This window comes from Dendrobates tinctorius, unplaced genomic scaffold (assembly GCF_039654945.1).
Source record: "Dendrobates tinctorius isolate UK_male_01 unplaced genomic scaffold, ASM3965494v1 ptg000196l, whole genome shotgun sequence".
NCBI classification, from domain to species: Eukaryota; Metazoa; Chordata; class Amphibia; order Anura; family Dendrobatidae; genus Dendrobates; species Dendrobates tinctorius.
In genome coordinates, this window is record NW_027361863.1 from 15,163,876 (window position 1) to 15,186,229 (window position 22,354).

Below are 22,354 nucleotides of genomic sequence, written 5' to 3' on the forward strand. Positions count from 1 at the left end.
TGACACATTGTGCCGGGTGTCAGCTGTGATAATCAGCTGACACCCGGCCGCGATCAGCGGCGCTCACCACGTGGGCGCCGCTGATCGCTGTGACAATCCGTCCATGGGAATTAAGTCCCAGGGCACATGGACGGGATAGTACGTCCATTGTAGGAAAGGGGTTAAGAGGTGCTGTTGAAGTTTCTAGATCAAAATAAAGAAAATAAATAAGTAAACAAATATAAGCAAAGAAAAATTAATAAAATCCTAATATGATATAACTAGCCTTTTCAAATAGTTGTAAAGAAACTTTACTAGCTAATGGTAAGAGGTGCTAGGTATATTGACTATTCTAGAATATTAAGTGTGCGGTCCCTTTAAGAACTGCTTTAGGACCTTTGAGTTATAACAGGATAAAATAGGCAAATAATAAAATGAGAATCTAGTACTGATAACAATAAAAACCGAATATACTAAATAATATTTCTATCAACTTAATATGCTTAGTATGCGTATGCCTTAGAGGTAATTATATAAACCGTGCAGGTTGATCAATTGTGGAAGCTATAACTGGAATAATGTCACGATAATTACATTATCAAGGAAAAAACAACAAGGTCCCTTTAAATATGTTTACCCGAATACTCCTGTGGCTGGTAAGAAGAATGTACAGTGGCTAGATTGGATGTTCTGCGAGTAGGTTTACCGTTCTGTGGACCAAGCGATGGGGATGAAGTTCAGTATCTCTACTGCAGTGCCCAGGGACAAGTCCAAGTGGAGCAGGAGATTCAGGAGGATCCCCCAGTGCTCTCACACCTCGCTAGGTGAATACAGAGTTTGCGTCGCACTGATGCAGGGGGCTGCTGTTTTCCTGGCAGCTCGCAGATGTCAGCGGTTTGGATGTGGCCGCAGGGTTATGTCACACTAATCCAGGTGACCGCTGTTTTCCTGTTGGTTCGCTGGTGTCAGCAGTTTCAGAGAAGCTGTAGGATTTGTGTTGTGTTATTGTGAAGGATTTGTGTTGTGTTATTGTGAATGGTGTCTGTTTTCCTGGCCACTCACTAATGATAGTGGTGTCAAAGCAGCTGCAGGGACTGTGTCGCCCAAGCAGGTGACCGCTATTTTCCTGTCAGCTCTCAGAGTTATATGCCAGTATAAGCTGCAGCACCGCGTGCTTGTTATTGCTGGTGTCAGCCACTTATCTGGGGACGTTCAGCCGCGCAGGAGTGATAAAGGCCGCTAATAATGTATGATGTGGACAAATCGTGTACCGCTTGCAGTGATGAGGTGCTTCAACTCTTATTCCAGAGCAGGCGATGTTGGAGGAGAACGCTGGTCCCTGGAGGCCGGATATGCCGCGCAGGCCGCGGACATAGTCACTCCGCTGGTATTCATCCTCCACAAACAAGGTATGATGTTCACTGTGCCGGTTGGATATTTTTGTGCCTCTAATCGTTTCTGTTGCTAGAGGATTAAAGAGGTCTACATTCCTGGATGGGTTTGATGTAGAAGCTAGGCCTTGATTTGCGGCCTAGGGAGATAGCAGGCTCCAGGCATGAAATTGCTTTTGGTCGGTTCAGTCTTGCAGATTTTGGTGTCAAAATGATCCTTATGCATTAGGAAGCATTATTTGTGAAAGTATAGGGCTGCATGACTTACAGAAGTTGGGATGTTAGTGGATTTAGGAGGTTTCCCTCAACAGCTCCCAATTCCTCAGTCTCACATGCTCTGAGACCTAGGCCACGCCCCTTCTGTGTTTAACTCTACAAGCAAATAGATGTGGTTTCATAAAAACATCTAAAGACGCGGCTGAACTGTGCTGTTTTGGTGGATTTTTTTTACTCTCTTGTCTTCTATGTAGAGCCTAAATGCAGATACTTTTTTCAGTGCAGAATCAAAGCTTTACTATAAAAAATGCTTAAAAACATGGCTTCACATTTGCATAAAAAAAGTATTAAATAAGGAGAAAATGCATAAAACGTTTCAAAAATGCAATAATCAGAGAAGATTGTTATTGCGTAGTTTGTTGTGGACACCTGCAGAAAATTAAAACACAGTATTTATGCTATATGTGCACACAGCCTTACGGACATCAAAAAGCCGGATGTCATATAGTTAAGATACATAAGGATATGAAAGTTCTGGCTGCTCTGACTGAATGAAGGAACAAAAAAAAATCCATACATTAGGTCCTAGGAGCACTGACCTGGACCGGAGTCCCGTAAATCGATTCTCTCATCTCTAGTCCAAACCGTCCCGGATACAGTGGACAGTCCCAGATTTGAGTCTACGCTCTCCAGTCTCGGGCATCTGCTGAATATCACTTAGAGCCATCACACCTCTGACATCTTCTCCTGCCATGGTAGAAAGAAATAGTAAATCAGTGTCGCTTGGAGTGTGGCCAGGGGCAAAGTCAAAATTTGCCAAACCGTGCTATGCGCGCTGAATGAACTGTCCCTCTCTCTATTCTGCAACAGTTGGGAGGTATGGTGCCACATTCAGCCTAAGGGCTCATACCCATTTGCGAGAAAAACGCCAAGTGCAATCTGATCAAAAATCGGATTGTGCTCGGACCCATGTTATTCAATGGGTGACATCTCATCTGCAATTTTTTTCTCAGCTGCAATCGGCCTGAGAAACAAAATCGCAGCATGCTGCGTGTTGCTGCGTATCTCGGACGAGACTCGCCAATACAAGTCAATGGGTGCAAGAAAAAAATCGCACAGCACTCGCACCATGCAAGTGCTGTCCGATTTTTACGCACCGGTGTCCTTTGAAAAGCCGGCAATTCATATACGGCTACCGTAAAATCACACTGACAGGTTAATAGGAAAGATAGTATAATAATAATAATCTTTATTTTTATATAGCGCTAACATATTCCGCAGCGCTTTACAGTTTGCACATATTTTCATCACTGTCCCTCATGGGGCTCACAATCTAAACTCCCTATCAGTATGTCTTTGGAGTGTGGGAGGAAACCGGAGTGCCCGGAGGAAACCCACGCAAACACGGGGAGAACATACAAACCCCTTGCAGATGTTGTCCTTGGTGGGATTCAAACCCAGGACTCCAGCGCTGCAAGGCTGCAGCGCTAACCACTGAGCCACCCATAGAATACATACCGTGTGTGTATATATATATATATATGTATGTATATACTGTATATATAAAATATATATATATATATATACTAGCTGAAGAGCCCGGCGCTGCACGGGCATAGTAACTAACTGTGGTTAGTTATAGCAAATTATAATTATCCTCCATCCCATAGTCCCGTGCCCATATTCCCATCGTACATATCCGCCATCCCATAGTCCCGTGCCCATATACCCGTCATACATATCCTCCATCCCATAGTCGAGTGCCCATATATCCATCACACATCCTCCGTCCCATAGTCCCGTGCCCATATACCCGTCATACATATCCTCCATCCCATAGTCGAGTGCCCATATACCCATCACACGTCCTCCGTCCCATAGTCCCATGCCCATATACCCATCACACATCCTTCATCCCATAGGCCCGTGCCCATATACCCATCATACATATCCTCCATCCCATAGTTCCATGCTCATATACCCATCATGCATATTCTCCATCCCATAGTCCCATGCCCATATACCCATCATACATATTCGCCATCCCATAGTCGAGTGCCCATATACCCATCACACATCCTTCATCTCATAGTCCCGTGCCCATATACCCATCATACATATCCTACATCCCATAGTCCCGTGCCCATATACCCATCATACATATCCGCCATCTCATAGTCCCGTGCCCATATACCCGTCATACATATCCTCCATCTCATAGTCCAGTGCCCATATACCCATCACACATCCTCCATCCCATAGTCCCATGCCCATATACATATCCGCCATCCCATAGTCCCGTGCCCATATGCCTGTCATACATATCCTCCATCCCATAGTCCAGTGCCCAAATACCCATCACACATCCTCCATTCCATAGTCAACCATTATGACATCATAATGAGCGGCGGGGCTTGCAACCTATGATGACATCAGTGTCGCCATGGCAACCATTGTGACATCATAATGAGGGGCGGAGCTTGACGCGCACACACTTTTTCCCCAGTATGTAGATAGGGGCAAAATTGTTTGGTGAATTGGAACGCGCGGGGTTAAAATTTCGCCTAACAACATAGCTTAGGACGCTCTCGGGGTCCAGACGTGTGACTGTGCCAAATTTTGTGGCTGTAGCTGCGACGGTGCGGATGTCTATCCCGGACATACACACACACACATACACATACATACATACACACTTTGAGCTTTATATATTAGAAGATATACACACACGTTAGTGACACACACACATATATATGAAAAGACAACCTATCCCAGCCAATCAAAAGGGATAAAGAGGCATAAACAAGAGTACTTAAAATTTAAATATTTTATTCATACAAAATCTACATATATACATATACATATCATATCACATATACATAGAAGAAAAGGATAGAATAGAAGGTTTACATACAGTAAATACATACAGAATAGTTAGATATATAGATGTGTGTGTCAAACACAATTAGTATAGTGTGTGTGCAGTGTAATATAAATGTCTTTAAGTAATAAAACCACAGCTGTATATTTCTGGCTATTAAAATAGGGGGATCCCCCAAAAAATCATGTTGGGTTCCCCCTATAATTACACTGTGTTCCAAATTATTATGCAAAAAGAGTTTAGGAGTGATAAATTTAGAATTTTTTTGTTTGTCATTTAAACTCATTGATGGTGATGTGTGTCAGGGCTCTTTATATCACTGAAAGCAATTGCAGATACCTGTACAAATTAGTTTGGCAGAAGTGTCCAAATAAAGGCAAGACTACTTAAGAAGGCTGTTCCACATTATTAAGCAGCCTACATTTTTTGCCAAAATGGGAAAGAAAAAGGATGTGTCAGCTGCTGAGAAGCAACAAATTGTAGAGTATTTAGGTCAAGGCATGGCTACAATCAACATTGCCAAGACACTTCATCGTGATCATCGCACAATCAAGAAGTATGTAGCTGATTCCCAGCACACACATGTGCGTGCTGATAAGGAAAAATTGAGGACTCTTTCCAACAGGCAATTGCGTCAGGTTAAAAGAGCAGCTGCAAAAATGCCTTGTCATAGCAGCAGACAAGTTTTTGAAGCTGCTAGTGTCTCCAACGTCCCCCGAACAACAAGATGCAGGGTCCTTCAGAGGTTTGCAGCTGTGCATAAGCCATCCTGTCGACCACCTCTATCCACTGCACACAAGCAGAAACGGCTCCAGTGGGCCAAACGATACATGAAGACTGACTTCCAAACTGTTTTGTTCACCGATGAGGGCCGTGCAACGCTTGATGGTCCAGATGGATGGAATGGAGGATGGCTGGTTGATGGACACCCCATGAAAACACGGCTAAGGCGCCAACAAGGAGGAGGTGGAGTAATGTTTTGGGCTGGAATCATGGGGAGAGAGATTGTGGGCCCCTTTAGGATCCCTGAAGGGGTAAAGATGAACTCCATAATCTATGTGGAGTTTCTAAAACAGCACTTCCTGCAATGGTTCAAGAGGAAGAACCGTGCTTTCCGCAGCAAGATCATTTTCATGCATGATAATGCACCGTCTCATGCTGCAAATAACACATCTGCATCTCTGACTGCTATGGGCATAAAAGAGGACAAACTTATGGTGTGGCCACCATCTTCTCCTGACCTCAACCCCATTGAGAACCTCTAGAGCATCATCAAAAGGAGTGTCTATGATGGCGGGAGGCAGTTCACATCTAAGCAACAGCTCTGGGAGGGGATTCTGTCCACATGCAAAACAATTGAAGCACAAACCATCCAAAAACTGACAAATTCAATGGACGAGAGAGTTCAGAAGCTTCTTTCGAACAAGGGGTCCTATGTGCAAATGTAACATCACCTAGAATAAAGTTTTGACTTGAAAACTGTTTGATTTCATTTTGTAATAAGCTGATAATGCTTATCATTTCACAATTCACCATTTTTTTGTTCAAAATAAAAATAAAAAGGGTGAAAACTCTGCTGTGCATAATAATTTGGAACATGCATTTTGAGTGTTTATTATTTTTAAAAATATACTGTTTTCATAGGCAGTTTGTTCAAAAACATCAATCAATCAATCAATCAAATTTATTATCGCCAAGTACATATTACATATATACAAGGAATTCTTTGTGGCAAAGAGGCAACATAATATATAACAACAGATACAACAAGTAACATCTAACAAGACAGATACAGTATATAGTCTACACATGACGATTTAATTGTTGAACAGAGAGTGGATAGAAGCTGTTCATATGGCGGTTGGTACTGCATTTGGGGACTCTGAAGCGACGTCCTGAAGGGAGTAGTTGGAATGAGGAGTGTCCCGGGTGAGAGGGATCGGATGAAATTTTCAATGCATGGGATCGAATACTCTTATCATAAAGATCCTGGATTTTAGGCAGGGGGGAGCCTATAATTATACTGGAATAGTAGATGACTGGAAAATAACAATGACTGCAATTCATATAGGTAATTTAGAGAAAATATGAGGAAGTATTTTTGCATAATAATTTGGAACACAGTGTAATAGCCAGAAAATGCTATGCAAACAGCTGCGGGCTGATATTCATAGCCTAGGAAGGGGCCATGGATATTGGCCCCCCCGACTACAAACACCAGCTCTCATTAGCCCCAGAAATGGCGCATCTCTAATAGCACTTAACCTCTTTCTTCCCACTGCCTTGTAGTGGTGGCATATGGGGTAATAGTTGTGGGGTTGATGTCACCTTTGTATTGTAAGGTGACATCAAGCCCAGCTTAGTAATGGAGAGGTGTCAATAAGACACCTATTGATTACTATTCCAATAGTTTTTAATGGGTTAAAAAGACACAGCCAGAATAAATTATTTGTAAAACACTAAACACAGTTTTCCATCTTTATTATTCAGCTAATCCAAGCGACGCCCTCATTCTCCAGTAATAAGCAAAAAATAATAAACCAACAATGTACCATAACTGTCCACTGTTGTGTCCCACGCAGTAATCCATAATGGACCATATGCAGTTTACAACCAGGATTGTGCTAAGATGCGACTGCCCCGGCTGTAAACTACTGGTGAATAAATGAGATGCTGCCAGAGCAGCATCAGTGACTGGCGGTGACGTCACTGATGCTGCGCGCCCTCACAGGCTGACTTGCGCTGAACTCTGCAGTGTGGGAAAATGCCAGTTCATTGGCTCAGGTTGTCATGATAACCATTGGTACCCCTCAATCACGTTGCAGGAGGTTTCCATCTGTCAAACAAATATTGTAGATGCAGCAGTTGCTATCAATCGCGGCATCTAAAAGGTTGAACTGTTGGAATTGGGGCTAGCTGCAAACACGGCAGTTGCATGTAACAGCTGACACCTGCTCCTTCATTTGTGGGATAAGCTCCTAATCCCACACAATGCGACTGCGGTAATAGTGTGTCAGTTGATATTAAAGGGGTGTTCCCATCTCTAAGATCCTATCCCAATATGTAGTAGGTGTAATAATAATAAGCAAATACATCCAATTAGAAATATAGCATAGTCGCTTTGTCTCTTTCCTCATGAGTAGTCATTGCAGGATCTTAGAAAATTGGCGAAACACCATGATGAATTGGGCTCTATGTGCCTAAAAATGGTACCAGTTAAAGCTATAAGTCTTCTTGCATGTAATAAAACCTCAAGTGACTACATTAACATCAGCTGTATTGAAAAGTGGTTATAAATAGTTGAGCGAATTTTACAAAATTTGGTTCCGATTATGATCATCCGCGAATATTGTTTTTGCATTATTCGCCATACATCATTGGAGTCAATGGGAGTAGAAATTACCGAATATGTTCGGAACCGATCATCAAACATAAATTTGGCCCGAATAGGGTACCAATATGGCACGAATATGGCAAACGCAGATTCGGGGACCAATTCTGAACATTTTCTCTCAACTCTAGTTATAAACAGAAAAAAGAGTTTGCACTGGCGCTTAATACTCAATGTCCGCCCAGCTGCCTAATTTGATTGGCAACTGCCACCTGTTGCCTAGGAGTAGGTATATATACACAAGATGGTCTCAAATGGCACGATGGAGGACAATTCACATGCAAAGATAACACATGCAGAGAAACAATGCAAAGGCAGAGACACACTAGCGATTAGAGTTGAGCGATACCGTCCGATACTTCAAAGTATCGTATCGGATGGTATCGGCCGATCTTTAAAAAAAGTATCGGTATCGCCGATTCCGATACCGGAAGTCCCATTCAAGTCTATGGGACTTCCGGTATCGGAATAAGAAAAACCCTTTCCTGCCCTTGTACAGCCTCTCTGGGGTCTGTACGGGCCTTTCGGGGGGCTGTGCCGGCCTGCCAGGGGGTCTGTGCAGGCTCCGGTGGTCTGTGCCGGCCTGCCGGTGGTCTGTGCAGGCTCCGGGGGGCTGTGCCGGCCTGCCGGGGGGCTGTGCCGGCCTGCCGGGGGGCTGTGCCGGCCTGCCGGGGGGCTGTGCAGGCTCCGGGGGGCTGTGCCGGCCTGCCGGGGGGCTGTGCCGGCCTGCCGGGGGGCTGTGCCGGCCTGCCGGTGGTCTGTGCAGGCTCCGGGGGTCTGTGCAGGCATCGTCCGATGGGACTACAAGTCCCATCGGGCGATGCCTGCTACCATGACAGTGATTGACACATTAGCCAATGATGGGACAGTAGTAGTCCCATCATCCGGCTAATGTGTTAAATGTAAAAAAAAAAAAAAAATTACATGCTACATACATACAACATGCATACTACATACATGCTACATTCATACTACATACTACATACATGCTACATTCATACTACATAAATACTACATGCAACATACATACTACATATATACTACATGCATGCTACATACATACTGCATGCTACATACATACCACATATATACTACATACATACTACATGCATGCTACATGCATGCTACATGCTACATACATAACACATATATACTACATGCATGCTACATACATACTACATGCTACATACTACATATATACTACATGCATGCTACATACTACATGCTACATACATACTACATGCATGCTACATACATACTACATACATACTACATATATACTACATGCATGCTACATACATACTACATGCTACATACTACATGCATGCTACATACATACTACATGCTACATAGTACATATATACTACATGCATGCTACATACATACTACATACATACTACATATATACTACATGCATGCTACATACTACATGCTACATACATACTACATATATACTACATTCATACTACATACTACATATATACTACATACATACTACATACATACTACATACATACTACATGCATGCTACATACATGCTACATACATACCACATACATACTACATGCTACATACATACCACATATATACTACATACATACAATACATTCATACAATACATACATAGACATACAGTACATATAACATAGAGTAACATACTTACCAATACTTGTCACATTGTTCCCCGAAGCCATTGTCTATTCCGGGATAAATATTAACATAACAAACCACAAAAATACTCACCCACGATCCGAAGCAGTCCACGAGTGTGTCCCACGACGATCTTGGGTAGAGAACTGCAGCATCAGATGATGCTGCCGTTCTCTACGGGCTGCAGGAATCCAATGACGGAAGGTAGGTATCCTTCCGCACTGTATTCCTCCGCCACTTAAAAAAAAAAAAGTCCCTAGTCTCACTTTATGCCATTGCTGTGTGGGAAATTCCCACACAGCAATGGCATAAAGTGAGACTAGGGACTTTTTTTTTTTAAGTGGCGGAGGAATACAGTGCGGAAGGATACCTACCTTCCGTCATTGGATTCCTACAGCCCGTAGAGAACGGCAGCATCATCTGATGCTGCAGTTCTCTACCCAAGATCGTCGTGGGACACACTCGTGGACTGCTTCGGATCGTGGGTGAGTATTTTTGTGGTTTGTTATGTTAATATTTATCCCGGAATAGACAATGGCTTCGGGGAACAATGTGACAAGTATTGGTAAGTATGTTACTCTATGTTATATGTACTGTATGTCTATGTATGTATTGTATGAATGTATTGTATGTATGTAGTATATATGTGGTATGTATGTAGCATGTAGTATGTATGTGGTATGTATGTAGCATGCATGTAGTATGTATGTAGTATGTATGTAGCATGCAGTATGTATGTAGCATGTATGTAGTATGTATGTAGTATATATGTAGTATGTATGTAGTATGTATGTAGTATGTATGTATGTAGTATGTATGTAGCATGCAGTATGTATGTAGCATGTATGTAGTATGTATGTAGTATATATGTAGTATGTATGTAGTATGTATGTAGTATGTATGTATGTAGTATGTATGTAGCATGCAGTATGTATGTAGCATGTATGTAGTATGTATGTAGTATATATGTAGTATGTATGTAGTATGTATGTAGTATGTATGTAGCATGCAGTATGTATGTAGCATGTATGTAGTATGTATGTAGTATATATGTAGTATGTATGTAGTATGTATGTAGTATGTATGTATGTAGTATGTATGTAGCATGCAGTATGTATGTAGTATATATGTAGTATGTATGTAGTATGTATGTAGTATGTATGTATGTAGTATGTATGTAGCATGCAGTATGTATGTAGCATGTATGTAGTATGTATGTAGTATATATGTAGTATGTATGTAGCATGCATGTAGTATGTATGTAGTATGTATGTAGCATGCAGTATGTATGTAGCATGTATGTAGTATGTATGTAGTATATATGTAGTATGTATGTAGTATGTATGTAGCATGCAGTATGTATGTAGCATGTATGTAGTATGTATGTAGTATATATGTAGTATGTATGTAGTATGTATGTAGTATGTATGTAGCATGCAGTATGTATGTAGCATGTATGTAGTATGTATGTAGTATATATGTAGCATGCATGTAGTATGTATGTAGCATGCATGTAGTATTTTTTTTTTTTTTTTTTTTTTTTTTTTTAACATTTAACACATTAGCCGGATGATGGGACTACTACTGTCCCATCATTGGCTAATGTGTCAATCACTGTCATGGTAGCAGGCATCGCCCGATGGGACTTGTAGTCCCATCGGACGATGCTTGCACAGACCCCCGGACATCAGCACAGCCCCCCGGCAGGCCGGCACAGCCCCCCGGCAGGCCGGTACAGACCCCCACAGGGTGCACAGACCACCGGCAGGCCGGCACAGCCCCCCGGCAGGCCGGTACAGACCCCGGGCAGTCCACACAGCCCCCCGGCAGGCCGGCACAGCCCCCCGGCAGGCCGGCACAGCCCCCCAGCAGGCCGGCAGAGACCCCCGGAAGGCCCGAAATGACGGCGCATCATGATGCGCACACACTGCGCATCATGATGACGTCAGGCCGTCAATCAACTGAACTTCCGATTCCGATGCCGAATTCCGATATTGAAAAAATATCGGAAGTCGGTATCGGAATTCCGATACAGCAAGTATCGGCCGATACCCGATACTTGCGGTATCGGAATGCTCAACACTACTAGCGATTAAAAAAAATCGGTCCGATTTTGATGCAGAAGAGTCGGACGAGTGTAATGCGAGTGTCATGCATTTTTTATGTACAATCCGATTTTTTACACCTAGCATCCGATTTACATCCGAGTGCAGTGCGATTGCTATCAGACTGCAATGCGATTTTAACATGAGCTTTTTTTCTAAGTCATTTACACATCATTTTAAAATGAAATATTGTTCAAAACATATATATATATTATATAGATAGATAGAGAGATAGATTAAAAGCCCGCAAATGATCTGCCAGGTACAGTATAGAATAGAATAGATTATAATAGAATAAATAGAATACATATATACATATAGAATAGGTGTATATACTGTGTGTCCGTAAAGTCATGGTTCACTTTTGACCAGTCACTGGAAAGCAACAAAAGACGATAGAAATGTGAAATCTGCTACAAATAAAAGAAAAACTCTCCCAGTTTCATACTTACTCCTCTCTCCTCTGTACCAGTCTGTCATTGCAAAGTTGTTTAATGTAAATGATATCTATAACTTTGTATGTAACCCCTTATCATGTACAGCACCATGGAGTTAATGGGGCTATATAAATAATAATAATAATAATACCAATTCAGTGCACTTCAATGTGGGCTCCATTTTTTGCCCTACACACATCCTGTTGGCATATGCAACAGCTGTGGACTTCTTCGTTTATGTAAAGGAGGACTTTATGCTGATCTGACATTAGATGGCGTTGTTGTGTAAAGTTTCCTTGCTTAATGTATTGTAAGAGAAAAGGTCTCTCTTGTTTAGTTTCAGTTTTGTATTTACTTCTTCCTGATGCAGCATTATATGACTGTGCATTTTTCCTTTACCTCATGCTCTGACAAGAAAAAGCTTGTTATCCCATGTAATCTGCACTGTGACGTTTTCTACTGCAACTGTGTGTATTCAAGGAGCTGTGCAACAAGCTATGCAACACATCCAAATGATAGTGAAGTTCTTGCGACACACGGGTAAGGACATCTTGTGTAACAAAGTGAATAACGTCTGTGATTCTCTGTTTTCGGTGTTATGTCATCATCTGCGCATGTGCACATGCTGCCACATCATCCTACAGAAACTGAGAGGGTTTTTCTTTTATTTGGTGAAGATTTCACATTTCTGTCATCTTGTCTCTGAAGCAAGAGCTGGCATCATTTCAATCATTCTTCAGTGGTTTACAGCCGGGGTGGTCGCATTAGCACCACTTCTGGCTGTAAACTGTATATGGCCCCAAATATGGATTACAGCGTGGGACTGTTCACCGGACAGGTATGGTATATTGCTGGTTTTTATTTTTTATTTAGTACAGGAGATCGAGGGCATCGTTTGGATTAGCAGAAGAATAAAGATGGCAAAACTGTGTTCTTTCATTTCATTAAATACTTTATTCTGCATGAGTTTGTTTATTTAACTCTATACAAACTTTAGGAATAATAATGCTTAGGTATCTTATTGACACCTCTCCATTACTAAATCAGGCTTAATGTCACCTTACAATACAAAGGTGACATTAATCCCTTATTACCCCTTATGCCACCGCTACAGGGCAGTGAGAAGACCGAGACTAATTGCCAGAATTGGCGCATCTTATAGATGCGACTTTTCTGGGGTGGATGTGGACAGATGTTTTTTGCCATGGGGGGCCAATAACCATGGTCCCCTTCTAGGCTATTAATATTTGCCTTCAGTCACTGGCTTTCCCTCTGTGGCGCAGAAAATTGCGCAGGAGCCCGCACCATTTTTTTGCATGAAAAGAATATTTAATTAAATACATACAGGTCCTAAATTTTAAACACACATACTACTAACAGTATTCGTCACTGAAATCTATAAATCTAACTGTTCTGCATGGGTTTACTGTATGTAAACCATGTCTCCTATCCTGTCGGGCTCTGCATTGATTTTACAGAAGCAGACAAATTAAATAACGGCTATTCTTCTATCTATCTATCTATCTATCTATCTATCTATCTTTCTGTGCAATATAAATACATATATACATATGTGTGTCACCGACATATATAATTTAAATTATATGTATACACTGCTCAAAAAAATAAAGGGAACACTTAAACAACAGAATATAACTCCAAGTAAACCAAACTTCTGTGAATTCAAACTGTCCACTCAGGAAGCAACACTGACTGACAATTTCACATGCTGTTGTGCAAATTGAATAGACAACAGATGGAAATTATTGGCAACTGTCAAGACACCCTCAATAAAGGAGTGGTTCTGCAGGTGGGGACCACAGACCGCATCTCACTATCAATGCTTTCTGGCTGATGTTTTGGTCACTTTTGAATGTTGGCTGTGCTTTCACACTCGTGGCAGCATGAGATGGACTCTACAACCCACACAAGTGGGTCAGGTAGTACAGCTCATCCAGGATGGCACATCAATGCGAGCTGTGGCAAGAAGGTTTGCTGTTTCAGTGAGTGTAGTGTCCAGAGGCTGGAGGCACTACCAGAAGACAGGCCAGTACACCAGGAGATGTGGAGGGGGCCGTAGGAGGGCAACAACCCAGCAGCAGGATCACTACCTCAGCCTTTGTGCAAGGAGGAACAGGAGGAGGACTGCCAGAACCTTGCAAAATGACCTCCAGCAGGCCACATATGTCTGCACAAATGGTTAGAAACCGACTCCGTGAGGATGGTCTGAGTGCCCGATGTCCACAGATGGGGGAGAGCCTAGCAGTAAAAAGAGAGGCTGCTGAAGCATTAGCCGAAGCAGAATCACTAGAAGCCACGCAAGATCCACCACAACGCACATCTCAGTATGTAAATAAACTTCCTGATCCAAACTATAACCAAGATCACGACACATCCAGTGAAGCGAGTGAGACTCATCATGAGGCTCATCTCTAGGAAAACGTGAAACTAAACAATTCTGCTAATGACTACCTTGCCTGTTATGAATGAGTCACCAAGGAGGAAAAACAAAAACAAGCTAAGCCACAGAAAACCAGAGAGGTTGGCAACTAAGCGGATTGCAGACCCCCTGATCCTATCCGCACAGCTAGCAGTAGCCGTGGAGCGTACCTACGATGATCCCAGATGCCTCGTCACAGCCGGAGATCTAAATAAGCCTAAAGCAAGAAAAGGGGAAATCTAAACTGCCCCAGAGCAGACCCCAAAGCAATAGACAGCCCCCAAACATGTATTGTCGGTGAGACAAGATGAAAACCCAAACACAGATAGAAAAATAGGCTGAGCAAACGATGGGGCCCAAACTAACTAGAAAGGACAGGAAAGGAAAGATGCTGTCTGCAATCATGCACAAAAACCCTGCCAAAAAATGTCCAACACTTTCTGATAACAAAAACCCAGAAGTCGCTAGACTTCAATTCCCTATATCAGCACTCTGGTATATTCTGAAGACAGAGCATAAAGAGACCAATCTGATCAGGGACAAAAAACAAACTGGCATAAACAGAGACCTAAGAATGGAAATTCAGCACTGCCCCAGCAGGGGCTGGCTGACCACAAAAACTGAGTAAACCAGACCAAATCTCATGTGAAAAAATAGCAGAGCACACTTAGCTTGAGAAGGCAGGAACAGAACTGGAAAAAATCACCAGCACAAAATTAGGGAGTCGGCTGTCTTAAATCCAGTCAGAGACTCCTGATGTCCACTCACAGTCCTCCTCCTCAGGTGGCAGGTCTCTGCCATTTAGATCAGCTTCATTACCTACTGTCACCACCAGAGGGAGCCCGGATGGAGAACTCACGACTCCTCTGTCAACACAGCCAGCTCCGCCACCCTCACCAGATGCCCGAGGTAAACCAGAAAATGAGTTCACAACACTTGCCCCTCACCAGGTAACCAACGTGAATCGCCTTGCTGATACACCGCATGTCAGACCGAAGTAATATGACACCAGCTGGCGCCACCCTGAGGATACTAACAGGTATGAGTGCACCTTACATCACTATCAGGGTGACCCATCACCAGTATACTCTGCTGACAACCAGTTCACAACAGAATTTGCTAAGTTCTTCACACGATGTGATCTGATTGCCAAGAGACTCATGAAATTCACTGACCACGCTGAAGGTTACAGCGCTTGGAAAGCTTCCTTCCAAAATGTCACTAGAGACTTTTGGGCTACAACACAGGGAAGAGATAGACCTCTTAGTCAAATACCTAGGAGAAGAGTCAGTCAAACACGCAGTAAGGATCAGAGACATTAACATAAATCACCCTCAAATTGGCCTCAAAGAGATCTGGAAGAGGCTGGATGAGTGTAACAGCTCAGCAGAGGTAATAGAGAGAGCCTTGTTCAAAAGAATCGATGACTTTCCTAAAATATCTAACAAAGGTCTCCAGAAACTTAGAGAACTAGGTGACCTGCTAAAGGAAGTCCTAGTTGCCAAATGTGAAGGTGACCTACAAGGACTTGCATTCCTTGACACAGCCAAAGGTGTTAACCCTATAGTCCAAAAGTTACCCTACAATCTACAGGAGAGGTGGCTCACACGTGGTTCCACGTACAAATACAAACACAGTGTTCCATTCCCTCCCTTCTCCGTTTTTGCAGACTTTATATACGAACAAGAGACTGTCAGAAATTATCCCAGCTTTGATTTTGCAATATCATATGCCGCACCACCACCAGCTTCAAACCCACGCAGAACATCTGTGGCAGTGCACAAGACTTATGTTTCTTCTCCAAGTTCCAATTACAGGTCTGATGGCCGCTCTCAATCAGAGACAAAGGTATAGGACCCTGACAAGCAGTGCCCGCTCCATCAGAAGCCTCATCCTCTCCTGAAATGCAGAACCTTCAGGGGAAAATCTATGCCGGATCGCAGAAGCTTCCTGAAAGAGAACGGTATCTGCTACAATTGCTGCTCATCCACAACTCATCTCGCCAAGGATTGTAAGGTCAGTGTAAAATGCACACAATATGGCACCACAGATCATAACACTGCCCTACACCCTGGCCCAGCTCCATGGAATGCACAAAACATGCGAACTGACAGTGAGCATGGCAGGGAGGAAAGGAGCACTGATGCAGCTACGCAAGAGATCACTTCACAGTGTACTGAAGTCTGTAAAGGGACAATAGACAGTAGGTCCTGTTCTAAAATATGCCTCGTCAGAGTGTACACAAAGGGCCATAGAGACAAAGCTGTAAGACTTGATGCTATCTTGGATGATCAAAGTAATCGATCCCTGGCTAGATCGACATTCTTTGACCTATTCAACATCAAAGGACCAAGCACTTCTTACTCATTAAAGACATGTGCAGGTACAGTGACAACAGCGGGCAGGAAAGCCACTGACTACCAAATTGAGTCCTTAGACGGACAATTCTGCCTACCACTACCTACAATCATCGCGTGTAATCAGATCCCAGACAACAGATCTGAAATCCCTACACCATATGTGGCAATCCATCATGCTCACTTAAAACGCATAGCACACCTTATACCGGAACTCGACCATCAGGCACAGATAACACTGCTGTTGGGAAGAGATATCCTATAAGTTCATAAAGTGAGAAGTCATATCAATGAACTCCACAATGCTCCCTATGCCCAAAGGCTAGACCTAGGATGGGTCATAATAGGAAACGTATGCTTGGGACATATGCACGCCCCATCTTCTGTGACAAGTATGCTAACAAATACATTGGAGATTGGACGCCCATCTCTGTTTCAACCTTGCAACAAAGACTTCCATGTCAAGGAACTACCACACAGCATCCAACTACCCAATCATTTAATAGACTTTACTCATGACAGCAGTATGATGTCAGGAAGCTATGAGGATCAGTTGGGGTGCACAGTCTTCCAGAAAACTAAGCAAGGTAACCAAGTAGCAATGTCGGTAGAAGACAAGTTGTTCTTAGAGGTAATTGACAAGGTACTCGTAAAGGATGAGACCAACAGCTGGGTCCCACCTCTTCCCCTCAGAACCCACAGACCTCGTCTACCAAACAACAGAAATCAGGCATTAAAACATTTCTTCTCTCTTAAACATAATCTGCAGAAGAAACCAGAGATGAAAGATCACTTTTTCTCCTTCATGTCAAAGATATTTGAGAACTGACATGCAGAACCAGCTCCCACTCTCAAAGACTCTGAAGAATGCTGGTTTCTACCCATGTTTGGAGTATACCACCCTAAAAAACCGGGCCAGATTAGTGTGGTGTTTGACTCCAGTGCTAAGTTTGATGATGTCTCCCTGAATGATGTTCTACTAACAGGACCAGACCTCAATAACAAACAGCTGGGAGCACTTATGCGCTTCCGTAAGCATTCCATTGCCTTCATCGTTGACATCCAGCAAATGTTCCATTGTTTCCTTGTGAGAGAGAGCGAGAGACAGGAACTTCCTAAGAGGCACAGAGTACCGCATGAGAGTGCATTTCTTTGGCAATAGTCTTTTTCCTGCAGTTGCCATTTATGGACTCAAAAGGTCAGCTCAAGAAGGAGAAACAGAATACAGATCAGATGTCAGACAATTCATAGAAAAGAACTTCTATGTTGATGACTGTCTGAAAGCCATGCCTTCAAATGAGACTGCCAACAGTCTTCTCAAGAGAGCCCAAGAGATGCTTGCTTGCTCTAATCTCAGGCTTCACAAAAGAGCCTCAAACAGCCAAGAACTCATGAAAGCATTTCCTTCACAAGACTTGTGTAATGGTCTCAGAGACCTGGACCTGGGGTCAGACCCCACACCAATGCAACGCAGCCTCGGGCTTCTCTGGAATCTACAGACAATTTCACCTTTCAGGTCAGCCAGGAAAAAAAGCCTTTCACATACAGTGGTGTCCTGTCTACCATCAACAGCCTGTACAATCCTTTGGGTTTTGCAGCTTCTGTTACTATACAAGGCAAAGTCATACTAAGAGACTTAACTAAGGAAACATCTGACTGGGATGCACCTCTGCCACCTGATAAGAGAATACAGTGGGAAGTATGGAATAACTCTTTAGCAGCCCTCTCCAACCTGAATGTTCCAAGACCATACACCCCTGTGCCGTGTACAGAAATACAAAGCCAAAGACTGTATGTATTTGCAGATGCTTCTGTCAAAGCAATTGCTGCGGTTGCCTATCTCAAAACTGTAGACTCCAAATGTCAGAGCCACATCAGATTCGTTATGGGGAAGGCCAAACTTGCTCCACAACCAGAGCACACTTTATCAAGGTTAGAGCTTTGTGCTGCAGTCTTAGCCGTTGAATTAGCAGAGTTCATCGCATCCGAGATGGACATCGACCTGACACAAGCCAAGTTCTACTCAGACAGCAAAGTAGTCCTGGGATACATCCACAATGAAACTAGACAATTCTATGTTTATGTCAACAACAGAGTGCTACGAATTAGAAAATCAGTTCATCCAAAACAGTGGCACTACATTCCCACGGACCAAAATCCTGCAGATCATGCAACTAGAGCAGTTGACACAAGTCGACTGGGAAGCACAACACGGCTCTCAGGACCAAAACTATCATACACTGATGAGCGTTTTCCAGACACCTTTGAACTAGTGAGAGAGGAGTCAGATGCTGAAATTCGCACTCAGGTGTCTACACTTCATACAATGACTCCAGCTACTCTCCTCACCTAGAAAACAGGACTATCAAGTGCCCCTCCAGGAAGATTTGATGCTAAAAACCTCTTCAAGCGCCAATAGAGTCAGGTACAAAGTCTTGCAAACACATTCTGGGACCGTTGGCGCAAACAGTACTTGTCTACCCTGCAGCCACGGACGAAGTGCAATCTACCAGGCCTAATCTGAGGATTGGTGACCTCCTCCTTGTGAAAGACTGTCAAGCCCATCGGAACGAGTGGCCACTTGATCTAGTGACCGCAACATTCCCGAGTAAGGATGGCAACGTCCGCAAAGTCGAACTTAGGATGGCCAAAGGGAATGAACTTAAGACATTCTCCAGACCAGTAACTGAGCTGGTCCTATTGTTGTCTTCTGAGAATAAGAATAGTGACATCCGTTTGATGCCAGACGGGGAGTGTTCTGTCTCCGACACTTAATTCATAATCTTTGTTTGTCTATCTGATAATATTACTAGTGAATATCCAGAATGTTCAGTTTCTTCCATAGATTTAATGTTTTCATTGTTTCTGGCTCCATCTAGTGACCAAAGTCATAACCGCAGTGTTATTCAGATGCTTCCTAGGGGGGCACGTGTGCGGGGTTAGGCACGTGTCTCCCTGCAGCATAAGTATCACTGCAGGAAAAGTATCGTGAAGATGCAGTTATTTCTATGGCCGATAATTAACATCAAGCTCCTCTCCTCTCTTCACACAGGTACAATCTCTGCTTGCTGTTCACTGCTGTCAACTGCAACATTTCATTTAATGGTACAATCTCTGCTTGCTGTCAACTGCTGTCTACTGCAACATTTTATTTAATGGTACAATCTCTGCTTGCTGTCTACTGCAACATTTCATTTAATGGTACAATCTCTGCTTGCTGTCAACTGCTGTCTACTGCAACATTTTATTTAATGGTACAATCTCTGCTTGCTGTCTACTGCAACATTTCATTTAATGGTACAATCTCTGCTTGCTGTCTACAACATTTAATTTAATGGTACAATCTCTGCTTGCTGTCTACTGCAACATTTCATTTAATGGTACAATCTCTGCTTGCTGTCTCCTGCTGTCTACTGCAACATTTCATTTAATGGTACAATCTCTGCTTGCTATCTACTGCAACATTTCATTTAATGGTACAATCTCTGCTTGCTGTCTACTGCTGTCTACTGCAACATTTCATTTAATGGTACAATTTCTGCTTGCTGTCTACTGCTGTCTACTGCAACATTTCATTTAATGGTACAATCTCTGCTTGCTGTCTACTGCTGTCTACTGCAACATTTCATTTAATGTGCCTGCTGAATGTTTGCTAAATTCATTTGTTGCATGTAACTCAATACTTACTGCTGTATATCCATGTTGGGCCCAGTTGAGATGTTATCAGGTACAAGGTGTTACAGCATATGGATGTAGCCAGGCCCTGTGCCTTTGATTCTCTAACATCCTCTGGTGTGCTAGGCAATTGGTAATTTATCCCAAATCAGTTCCCACAATCCCTCTCACCTGATCCTCCACTCAATCCTATATATTCAGATGCTTCCTAGGGGGCACGTATGCGGGGTTAGGCACGTGTCTCCCTGCAGCATAAGTATCGTGAAGATGCAGTTATTACTGTGGCAGTTAGTCACGGTAGGAGTCAGGATCTCTCACTATACACCTGTCTCTTTTGGGTATGTCTGCTGAGTAAGAACTTTTTATTACTTGGATCTAGCTTTTCTATTAACCCTCCTACTCCTCCACTGTGTTTACATATGGCCTTACAGTGTTTGCTCCTTTAATCATCACTCTCCTTCGCTATCCCCAAACCCCAGCACCCTCTAACCAAATAATCATCTCCCCTTCCCTCTTTCCTCCCCACCTGACCTCCTCTGCTGAACTGCTCCTCAACCTCAAACCTGTCCGATTGAAACATAAAAAAAGCTGCCCACTCTCCTCCCATCTGCTCTCCCTTTGTCTGCTTCTCCTCACTGCTGGTGACATATCTCCCAATCCTGGACCCCACAGCCCATACCCCCATTACTACCCCTTCCTACCGCTCCCTATCTAATAAGAACTACCGCAATCTTTCCAACGTAAAACCTGTGCCATTGACACCCAACCCCCTGCTCCCACTCTCGGAAGCACTTTGGAATGCCCGCTCCATCTGCAGTAAGCTTCTTGTGATTCATGACCTCTTTCTCTCTCGCAATCGTGCCCTCCTCGGCCTCACAGAAACCTGGCTGACACCCTCTGACACCATCTCCCCTGCTGCACTGTGTTACGGCGGCCTCCACTTCACCCACACTCCACACCCTGGCAGTAGACATGGTGGAGGAGTGGATCTTCTCCTTTCTTCCAACTGTACCTTTAACCCAATCCCACCTCTTCCCCCCCTTATCCCCCCCTCTTTTGAAGTCCACTCTGTCCGCATCTACTCTCCCTCCAACCTCCAAGTGGCTGTCATATACCGACCTCCAGGCCCGACCACTGCCTTCATTGACCAATTCTCTACCTGGCTTCTTCATTTTCTTTCAACGGACATCCCCACTGTCATCATGGGTGACTTCAACATCCCCACTGATACCTTTCAGTCAGCAGCCTCCAAACTCCTGTCCCTTACTTCATCCTTTGGACTTACTCAGTGGTCCTCCTTAACCACCCACACAGACGGACGCACAGTAGACCTGGTCTTCACCCGCCTCTGCTCTCTTTCTAACTTCACCACCTCCCCTCTCCTTCTATCTGACCACCATCTACTCACTTTCTCATCTCTGTCCTCCTCACCTGGCACCCATATCCAGCAACACGCGCACCCCTGCAGAAACCTTGCACACCTAGACACCCACACGCTCTCTGACTCTATTCTACCACTGGCATCCATATCCTCACTCCACGACACAGACACTGCAACTGCTTTCTACAATGCCACTCTCACATCAGCTATTGACGCGGTTGCCCCTCTCGTTCATGGCAGAATGCGACATATCAACAGACAACCCTGGCACAATAACACCACTAAAAAGCTCCGGCAAGTGTCCATGGCTGCAGAGAGGCGCTGGAAGAAAACAAATTCGCAAGACAACTTTACTGCATTCAAACAGGCAACACTCGCTTTCAAATCTGCCGTCACCTCTGCTAAACAGAGCTACTTCAGAACCCTCGTATCTTCCCTATCTTACAACCCC

At 43.5% G+C, this 22,354-nt stretch overlaps 1 protein-coding gene across 1 annotated transcript in view; it reads left to right on the forward strand.

Annotated features, from left to right (window-relative positions):
* The first annotated feature begins 487 nt into the window (after window positions 1–487).
* Window positions 488–22,354, forward strand: part of LOC141056092 (killer cell lectin-like receptor subfamily B member 1B allele B) — a 36,232-nt gene continuing 14,365 nt past the window's right edge. The window contains exons 1-3 of the mRNA XM_073552749.1: window positions 488–491; window positions 641–803; window positions 1,288–1,388. Coding sequence (XP_073408850.1) covers window positions 488–491; window positions 641–803; window positions 1,288–1,388 — 268 coding nt within the window. The remainder of the gene's footprint in view (window positions 492–640; window positions 804–1,287; window positions 1,389–22,354) is intronic.